General features: G+C 48.3%; 1 protein-coding gene across 3 annotated transcripts; it reads left to right on the top strand.

The window, feature by feature from the left end:
* On the top strand, nt 297–5,923 carry LOC8060631 (probable serine/threonine-protein kinase At1g54610). Of its 3 annotated transcripts, none has more exons than XM_021453308.1 (10): nt 297–921; nt 1,003–1,685; nt 2,223–2,507; nt 2,598–2,915; nt 3,173–3,400; nt 3,989–4,086; nt 4,363–4,474; nt 4,610–5,158; nt 5,244–5,376; nt 5,480–5,923. In XM_021453308.1, exons 2-10 carry the CDS (start codon nt 1,305–1,307, stop codon nt 5,497–5,499), a joined length of 2,124 nt encoding a protein of 707 aa, XP_021308983.1. In that variant the 5' UTR covers nt 297–921; nt 1,003–1,304; the 3' UTR covers nt 5,500–5,923. The 3 variants fall into 3 exon arrangements, with proteins under 3 accessions (XP_021308983.1, XP_021308982.1, XP_002463130.1); XM_021453307.1 differs by having other exon boundaries at nt 298–921; nt 4,360–4,474; XM_002463085.2 differs by having other exon boundaries at nt 298–921; nt 1,011–1,685; nt 4,360–4,474; nt 5,480–5,905.

The following is a 10,019-nucleotide window of genomic DNA, read 5'->3' as shown; positions in this document are numbered from 1 at the left end:
AACGAGAAACAGTGTTTGGTTTCGAACGGAAATCGTGTGCGGGAGAGCCTGGCATTCAGACGGACCGGACCCAGTCCGTACGGTGCGTCGGTGCCTGTGTGGCCGTCCGGGAACCGCTACGTACCGCACAGTACCAACTAGAGGTACAGGTACGGGGTTATTACCGGTGCAGTGCACCGGAATGGTACGCCGGAATACCTGGAAATTCCAGGGGCCCAACCTGAAAAGTTCCGTATAAAATCAAAAGCTGCCATGGACGGGGTCCTACGTCCCCGCTAATCTCGCTACAAGAACAGCAGGGGCGCGGCGCCTTGCCATGCCTTGCCTTGCCGAGTCGCCTCCCCCTGCGCTGCGCAGTGCGCAAAGGCACTCGCGCTCATCGGCGACTCCTCCCAAAAGAGAAAAGCGTGCGCGGAAAACCTCATCACTCCCGCGCGCCCGCGTCCCGTGGCGTGGACCTTTTAAGCCCCGCGCTCGATTCCCCACCCCACCTGCGACTGCGAGCTCGCCCCACTCGGCCACTCCCCTCGCTTCCCCTGATCGAGTTCGCTCCCCACTTGCTGCCGTTTCCCCGGCCAATTTCAGCGCCGAATCCTTCTTTTTTTCCCCAGTTCCGGCGGCGCGGCAGGGCGGGGTTTCGCCGTTCTTGGCTGCCGCGCCATCGTTCTTGCCCCAAGTTCTGGGCTGTGCTTCGCCTTCGCCGCCGGTAATTCTGGCGGTTTCGTGATCCGTCCCCGCGCAGCGGCCGCGGTTGCAGAAACGGAAAGGCCTTGCCTTTTCCGCTTGCCGCAACGGGTGCTCCGTGCTTCCGTCCGCTCGATAATCCCTGCGACCCTGCCTGCGTCTCCGCCCCGCCCGACCACGCCTCGCGATCACGAGGAAGCGTCGCCGTCGACGGACGACGGGGGAGCGCGGTCACCGGTCAGTGCTGTCAACAAAGTCTCGCCCTGCATTATTTTTTCGTGATGGCTCGCGTCGCGTCTTAATCGAATCATTAATTAGACTTCCAGGTCAATCCCTCTCCCGTCCCGGGCCGCCCAGCGTGTTCTTGACAAGTGCCGTGTTCGACCCGTGACGCCTTTGGTTGGCGGGCGGAAGGGGTCAGTCAAGCTTTCTGTTCTTGATTATCTACACCGCGGCCGCCGGCTCTCAGCCCAATGCCACCGGTGTGAGGAACAAGGACCTCGGGAGCGGAGAAGGAGCCGACTCGTGAAGATCACGCGCCGATCTTAGTCCGTGTCCGTGCGCGAGCTCGGCGTATGGTTGGTGGCGCTTGGTGGTGCTCGTAGTGCGCCGCCGCCGCCATGGGCTGCGTCGCGTCCAAGAACGCCGTCTCGGTCACGCCGGCGGCCGACTCGTCCGGCGGGCTCAGGGACCGGAGCCAGCCGCGCGCTCAGGAGTCTGCTGCTCCGGTGCCGTTGCCGGTGCCCGTGTCTTCTTCCCTGCGGAGCACGTCGTCCGCGGCGAGGAGGTCGGAGAAGGTCAAGGAGGAAGCGGAGGAGCCAGGAAAGGCCGCCGTCGTCGTGCCGGCCGCGTCCCGGAGCTTCCGGCTGCGGAGCCTGCGGAAGAGCCTTGAGGGTGAGCAGGTGGCTGCCGGGTGGCCGCCGTGGCTCAGCGCCGTTGCCGGGGAGGCCATCCAGGGGTGGATCCCGCTCAAGGCTGACTCCTTCGAGAAGCTGGAGAAGGTACTGTGGAGCTTTCGGCTGAGGTTTCCTAGGTGATTCATTTCGGTTGTGATTTCGTGACTGATCCAATTCAATAGCTCGTGGGTCATTTTCCATGACAAAATTTTGCTTGCATGTGGAATTATAGAAGGATGGTGGTTGTTGGGGCTGTAATTTGGTCTAACTGGTTGGTATCTTTCTGGTTTCCTTTATCATGTGTTAGTTACTAGTAATACTCTGTTGGGTGATGGAATATGACACGCAGAATAAACTAGTATAACAGCCAATTGTTGTGAAGGTAAAGGAGGTGACTTGGGTGATCTGGTGTTTCCTTCTATAAGGCATCACATGTTTTAGCCGTCTCCATTGTTGGTATGCGCTGCTGATAGGGAATTTCACCTCTTATTGTTTCTTGTCTGTCATCATACTCAATAGGAAAAGTAGTACTACCATTGTGCTAGTTTTATTTTGTCTGCAACAAGGGTAACGAAGCCCGTGGATTACTGTACGTCTGTTTGCTGGGTGACCCAGACTTGTTTCGTTGCAACCTCTTTGTAGGTTGGGCAAGGCACATACAGCAGTGTATTCAGGGCAAGGGACCTTGAGACTGGAAAGATCGTTGCCTTGAAGAAGGTTCGATTTGACAATTTTGAGCCAGAGAGTGTTAGATTCATGGCAAGGGAGATACAGATATTAAGAAGACTTGATCATCTAAATGTCATGAAACTGGAAGGCTTGATTACTTCCCGGTTGTCATGCAGCCTTTATCTAGTATTTGAATACATGGAGCATGATCTTGCTGGACTTTGCTCCTCCCCGGACATCAAGTTCACTGAAGCACAGGTATTTTCAACTACATTTGTTGCCTCCAGTTGAACTTTGAAGTTACACAGTGTCGACCTGACCTTTTCCTCTGATTGTCACCTACTGCAGCTCAAGTGCTACATGAACCAATTACTGTCAGGACTGGAGCATTGCCATTCGCGCCGTGTGGTTCATCGTGATATCAAGGGTGCTAATCTCCTCGTGAATAATGAAGGGGTTCTAAAGATAGCTGATTTTGGTCTTGCAAATTTCTTTGATCCAAGCAAAAACCATCCTTTGACCAGCCGTGTTGTTACTCTGTGGTACCGACCACCTGAACTGCTACTAGGTTCAACTCACTATGATGCAGCTGTTGATTTGTGGAGTGTCGGGTGTGTATTTGCCGAGATGTATCGTGGGAAACCTATCCTGCAGGGAAGAACCGAGGTAACTATTTGGTTACATCAATTAATAAAGTTAATTGCGGTGCATCTGCTGATCTGCCTGATTCTTCATATCTTTCTGGGTTCTGGTTAACCTTTTTAGATGCTCTGTTCCTCCAATCCCAATTCACTAGAAGCACAAGTCTCATTTTCTTTTATTTTCTTTTTGAACTCTCCCACTTTAGTCTGCCAGGAGGTCAGAATTCTCAAGAATTTGCTTGATGTATGTAAATATGATATAGAATCCCTTTCATTTTTCAGGTGGAACAACTACACAAGATTTTTAAGCTATGTGGTTCTCCTGCTGATGATTATTGGAAGAAGTCGAAGTTGCCTCATGCAACAATATTTAAACCGCACCATCCATATCCTAGTACCCTAGGAGAAGTTTTTAAAGTTGTACCAGAAAATGCATTGAGTTTACTAGAAACTCTTCTGTCAGTGGAGCCCTACAAGCGTGGTACTGCATCAGGTGCTCTTTCTTCTGAGGTAAGATTGCATCATGTAATATCCTTTAATCCCATTTTGTATTGGATGGGGAAGTTTGGGAAAAAATACTACTCTGTTGCAAATTACTAGTCGTTTTGGCTTTTGTAAGTACATTGTTTTTGCTATGCATCTAGATATAGCTATGTAAAAGCCAGAACGACTTATAGTTTGGAATGGAGGGAAATATTTGACCTTGGAAATTGGGATATTTAAGTTTTTGGTTTGTCAAAATTGGCTGGTTCTGTTCTTCTGCCGCCCTTTCTTCTGTTGTGCATCCATGAAATAATTTATTTTCACTCATAGTTTGAAAAAAAAATCGAGTGTATAAACAGATATTCAAGCCATCAGGGTATTGTAGATCACCCTAATTGTATTATCATAAGCTAAATCTTAAATAGCAGTGCAAAATAAAAGTGTCAGTGCAACTTGTATTTAGCTTGGTGCTTCTGGTTTTTACATGGTATTGACACGGGGCAAGAAATCCTTAGGTTTAGCACTGTCGAAATTAGCGATCTTTGTCCATAGTGTAAATTAAAAAAATTGCACCGGTCATGATAATGTGTGATCTATTCCCCTTTTTTTGTGCAGTTTTTCAGGACAAAACCTTATGCGTGTGAACCTTCGAGCTTGCCTAAGTATGCACCCAACAAGGAGATGGATGCAAAGTTACGAGAGGATGCACTCAGGTGGGAATTTTTAAATTTAAAGTCATTTTATTGCAGTAAAGGAAGCCGGAAACTTAGGTTCTGTCAATTATTCTTGCTTCTGAACGTGTGTTTCACAAACTGAAAAAACCCACCTTTTGCCGAGCAGCTCCCAGCACTGCTTAAGGCTTTAAAATGTTACCAGTACACAATTTAATGACTGGAAGTTGAACATTGTTCTTTTTTTTTGGGTCTGACGACTGCCATAGTCAATAACAATGACATTAATTTCTCTCTTTTTCTTTTTTGTTTTAGAAGAAAAGCTAGTAGCAGAGGGCACGGGACAGAAGCATCCAAGAAGTCTTCAAGGCTCAGCAGAGCAGCAAGAGAACCTATTGCAGTCCCTAAGCAGATAATAAGTAGCACAGAGGTATCATTTTTTTTCCTATGGCTGGATACCTTCACTGAATGTTATCAACAGATAAATTTGGCCAAGCTATGTGAATACTTGAGTTGATGGTAACAATACTCACCAAATCTCTTATGCTTGTCTTCTGTCTTTCAGGAATCCAAAACTAATGTGAATGCAACCAAAGATGGTACAATACAGGATCGTACCAAACTAAATGGTGATGCTAGGCTATTTGCGGACATACAACCAGTCTCAGCGGCTCAAGTTAAAGAGAGTGCTCGTCATGTTAAGAATGAATCACGAGAGGAGATACCTTTCTCAGGGCCATTGAGTGTTTCTTCATCTAGTGGTTTTGCATGGGCCAAAAGACCACAGGAGGATCGTTCTTTTGCTAGATCACGGACCAGATCTAGCTCAAGAGGCCAGTTTCCCGCTTTGGTCGGTCAGGACTGTAAGACCCAAGCTAAAGAGAATGACGGCCTTAGGGAGCTGCCAAGCAGAGACATACACGTATCAATATCACGCGTGAATTCCAAAGTCCAAGACCGGGAGCCTCATGATGCAGCAAAGCGTGCAGTCCTGAAGAAGTGGTCGCAGCTAGAGCGTCCAGATTCATTTGATTCTTGTGACACTTATCGCTCTCAGAACTTCTCAAACGCTATGTTTCTTGGGGGTACTCTGTCATCAAAGAATAGCTTCAAGGTGTGTTGATGAGTCAGTCATTTACTTGATACGAGTTTCTACTTTTATATCAAAGTTGTTACAAATGTGTGATTTAAAACTCCAGGGCGATCATGGTCAAGAAGAGAAGGTCGAATACTCAGGCCCTTTGTTGTCCCAGTCACACAAGGTTGATGAACTGTTACAGAAGAACGAGCGCCATATCCGGCAAGTTGTTCGAACATCATGGTTCAGGAGAGGTAATTGTGTTTCGGAATCAGTATATACCTTTCTTCCCTTTTCCATCGCTCCTGCTTGATCCATTAATCATGTGGGAATGGTTGTTTGATTGTATGGTCACAGGAAGAAAGGTGGACAAGTGAGGAAAAAGCTTGACCGTTTCTTTCCATGGAAGGGCTTGACCCTTAGAGAAGGGGGAGCATGTCATTAGCTTCTGATGTGCCTCTGCTGCCAGTCTGCGAAGTGTGCAATTGCTGCTGATGATTCCATTGTTAACTGAAAACGACATGAACTTTGGTGATCCCAGCTTACAGCAAAATTTTAGCTACCTCGCTGCTTCTGCGTGTCAGCGGCGTGTGTTGTAGATTCCCCGAAGACGCCAATGCCATATCCATTTTTGTTGTACAAAGAAATATTAACGGCTGATGGGGAAGTGTGGTTGAACGTTGAACAGACAATTGTGTAGTGGGAAGAACCAATAAGCAGCACAACATGGTGCGGTTGTAGTAAAGGTAGATTCTGAACAAAATCAAAGATAAAACCCAATAACTGTTTGGTGTCATCTTACTCTGGGCTCTGCTGCACTAGTGTGGTAACGGGAGGCGAACAATCCAATCATGATGTGTCATTGGTTTAGGCCTTGTTTAGTTCAAAAAATTTTGAGAAATCGATACTTTAGCATTTTCGTTCGTATTTGACAAATATTGTCCAATCATGGACTAATTAGGCTCAAGATTCGTCTCGTCAATTCCAATCAAACTGTGCAATTAGTTTTTATTTTTATCTATATTTAATACTCAATGCATGAGGAATCTGAAAAATTTTGTAAATTTTTTTTTAGAACTAAACAAGACCTGAGGGCAGCCAAACAAGACTTTAGTTGGGCCTAAAGCATTCCATCGTCTAGCAGGCATCGAAAGTTAAGGGAGGCGGATGACACTGAGGAGCAGATGCGGGGGCGTGCCGGCGGGCCGGCCGCGGTAGTTGTGACTTGTGACTGCGACAGCACCAGTTGCGGGGACGGACGGTCCCTGCCGCCTGCCGGCCGCGGTAGAGGAGCAGAAAGCGACGGCGCTTTCTTTAGGTGCACAGTCGGGACTGCCGGACGGGAGCAGGCAGGCAGTCAGGCAGGTACTACCAGAGGGTTCGGAGTTCCGCCGCTGTAGATCTCGGGTAACCGAATGAAAAAAAAGCGATGGTGCTTTCCTTCCGTCGCGCGGCGCCGCCCGCGACGGCGCGACGTCCTTGCTCGTCCTGGCAACTATATGTCACGCAGATTTAACACCAGCCACCAATGCTGCGCCGCCCCCGCACCGCATCGCAGTCAATAGCAGGGTCCGGGTGGGAACACAAACACCCAGCAAGCAGAGGCCATGAAGAAGGAAGGGGAGCCCGGGCGCTGCACAGCGCGGCTGGGCGTAAATGCGCTGCCGTGCCGATCCGCGGCGAGGAGGAGAGGACGCGGCGCACATTCGCGCGCTGGCCCGCGGGGCATGCATGGCATGGTCCTTGAGCACGAGCCATAGTTGGACAATATTCCGGTTGTCGCCTAGCACTGAAAAGTGGGGCGACATCGGCATGTGCCGAGCGCCCTGTTGCGCCCCGCCCAGCCCCCGCTCGGCTCGCCTCTTGCACTCTTCTTCGGCGGCTCGAGGCTCGGCTTGGGGATGGACATGTGCTTCGAATTCGATCGTCTCCCTCCCCCAGTCCCACCCGTCCTTCGGTGTCGCTACGCCTACGCAGCAGGAACGCTCCGCTGCGTGGTCCGCGCACGTCCTCTCCTCGCGACGATCGGCCGATGGCAGCACCAGCCAACGGTCTCGGCAAAAGCTGGTCGACGTTCTCGGGAAAGGCTGGCGGACGCTGACACTGCCGATTCTATGATTGCGCCCACGGTCTCAGCGGGGCTGGTGGGTGGCATGCATGCCACTGGAGTGGACTGTAGATGAGTGGCGAGCTGACGGCCTTGGGATGCGCGCTGCGCTACCCAACTTTCTGCAGCCCGCAGGCAGGCGAAGGCGATCGATCGCCGCCGCTGGTTGCGAGCCTGCCGTCGCGGGTGACCGCACGAGGAGTTACGAGGGCGGCCCGCGGGAGCTTCGTGTGTTTCCTGTAATCCTTCCTGTACATGTGGCTGTGGCGCCCTGGCGCCAGCTGCCGAGTTCTCCTGGTCCTATCGCTATCAGATTCAGACGACGGAATTGAGCTGATTAGTGGATGATGTTATTTAGGGGGTGTTTGGGACTGCTCCACGAACTCTGCTCCATAAACTCCGTCGTGGAACAGCTCCAAACTGGAGTTCGTGGAGTACCTCTTTAGGTACTCTCACAGCTCCACCTTTTTTTCTCGAACTGAGTGCGTGGAGCTGAAACCGTTTGGCTAAAAAACGTAGAGCGGAGCTGAAAAACGTGGAGCAGAGCAGTCCAAAACACCCTCTTAATCAGCACAGGCGAAAGAGAGTGTCTTGTGCATGCATGTACCTACGTGGAGTGACTATCACGTGGGTCCAGCCCAACAACAGTCGCTGTCCTCCGACACTCGAGAAAAGGCACGTGGGGCACCCCTGTCAATCGCTACCGGTATCTCCATATTATCATAGGCAGCCTGTCGCGGTTGATTGTGCACCAAGGGACCTTCGTTTTTAAATTTATTTCAATCTTTATAAGCTCATTCGCTCTCCCAGAAGCCTGCAAGCGGAAGCCCTACATTAATTAGTCTTACTAGTAGTTGTGTACTACGAGTGTTAGTTATCTTGATTATAATTTTGTTTAGGACAACTTATTTCAAACATAACAGCTTATCTCTCGTAGCTGACTTCGGTAAGAATCTTGGGGGCGAGAATGGTACTCATGTCTTCGTCTTCTCTACCATAGGAGACGCGCTGCTCAAGCTCAATTATATCACCTTCTCCGTCAAGTCAGAGGCAGCACCATTGGTGCAAGGAGGGAGATGTACGTCGATGCGAAGAAGGGGAGCTTCGTGTCAACGCTACATGGCAGCTAGCGTTGGCATGAGCAGTGCCACACATAGGATTCGAATCTAGGGTGTATATACCTATTAAAATATCTCGTATTTAATATGGTATAATCGAATACATAATTCGAACCCAACTAAGGTCGAGCACAAGGGGGCATCAATCAAACAGAGGATAGTCTGACCGATAAAAGTATTTAATGATATTGGATTTTTTTTTTAGTTTTGGTCTTAAAATTCTAGCTAGTACTAATAATTTAGTTGGAAAGTTTTTATTATAGGCTTGGACCTATGTGGACTAAGGTTCGTTAGGTATACCCCTAAGCGTGAGGATGGGGGCTTGAGCGGAAACATAGGGAGGAGGATGGACGTTGGCATGAGGAGGGGGGCAACCTAGGCATGAAGGAGGAAAAGGCCAAGTAGTGACAATGAGGATGGGGGGGTGCGGGTGCGGCACATTGATGAGATGAGGGCAGCAAAGACAAGTAACGCAGGTAAGAGGGGTTGGGGGAGAAAGGAGAATGGTCTGGGAGCCGAGTAGTGACAATGAGGTTGTGGGTGGCACACTGATGAGATGAGGGTAGCAAAGATATGTAAGGCGAGTAAGAGGGCCACTTGGGGAAGAATGGAGAAAATCTTCTCCCACAACTCCCTGGGAGCCAGTTTTGCTAATATGTTGAAATGGTGCGATAGGAAATATAGGAGGGAGACAAATTTGCGCGAAAATTGCGACATTTGAAGGGGGGCGGTGGGATTCTTCTACCAGAATGTAGGCATAATATGCTCCAAACATAGGGCTCAGACCGTGTTAATGATAATATTTAAATAGACTTGAATCAATCTTATTTCATCTAAATCAAATAAATTCTGATCCAAGTCTTACTATGTGCAATATAATATTAATTTCATATGGAAAAATGACTGAAGATTGACTAATAGGTGGCGATTGTGTGCATCTGTTGCGAGTTAAAGAAAAGTAAAAAGACAAGTCACATATCTTGAACTTAAGTGGTCCGATCATGATATATGCAGTGTAGTGCTACTAAAAGTTTTATAAACATCGACGAAGGGAGGCACCCCTTCCATTTTTAAATTATAAGTCGTTTTGATTTTTTTTTTCTAAATATGACTTTTTATATAGATTTTTTATGTATTTAGACTTATGTTATATTTAGATACATAACAAGATTAATGTATCAAACAAATTATGACCACTAGTTTGAAAAGGAGTGAGTAGTCAGTAGTTATCGTCACGGACGGGAGTGGAATGGCTTGGACGGTTCACTGTGGTCTTATATTCATTGATGACTTTATACGTAGCTACAATTGATGTTGTACATTGTACGCGCTTTTTACTACTACTCCAATAGTTCCTATTATGGATAACTCAGAGACCCTTTCTTGTTTGAAAAAAAAAGACACGTCCATGAAAAAAAGGTAATGGTACTTGCTGCAACGATAATACTAGTAGTATGACGGGCAACGGCAATAATTGTCGCACGCCCCAGATGCTAATAGCGTGGATAGGCCAATAATTGACCTTTTAGCTCCCGGAACAGTAGCTATAGTTGGAGTATGTATGCTTGTATTTTCGGTTGAACTCTTTAGACCCTTTTTGGTTGGAGTATGAAGTATGCTTGTATTTTCGGATGAACTCTTTAGATCCTGTACCACGTGAATTACAGGCTAG

This window comes from Sorghum bicolor, chromosome 2 (genome assembly GCF_000003195.3).
Source record: "Sorghum bicolor cultivar BTx623 chromosome 2, Sorghum_bicolor_NCBIv3, whole genome shotgun sequence".
Lineage (NCBI taxonomy): Eukaryota > Viridiplantae > Streptophyta > Magnoliopsida > Poales > Poaceae > Sorghum > Sorghum bicolor.
This window is presented reverse-complemented; position numbering and strand designations above follow the sequence as displayed.

Coding starts and splice junctions, on each gene's coding strand:
- LOC8060631 (XM_021453307.1), top strand. CDS start 1,305: ATGGGCTGCGTCGCGTCCAAGAACGCCGTCTCGGTCACGCCGGCGGCC. Junction 2,916..3,172: donor TCCTGCAGGGAAGAACCGAG/GTAACTATTTGG, acceptor TTCATTTTTCAG/GTGGAACAACTACACAAGAT. Junction 4,087..4,359: donor TTACGAGAGGATGCACTCAG/GTGGGAATTTTT, acceptor TTTTTGTTTTAG/AAGAAAAGCTAGTAGCAGAG.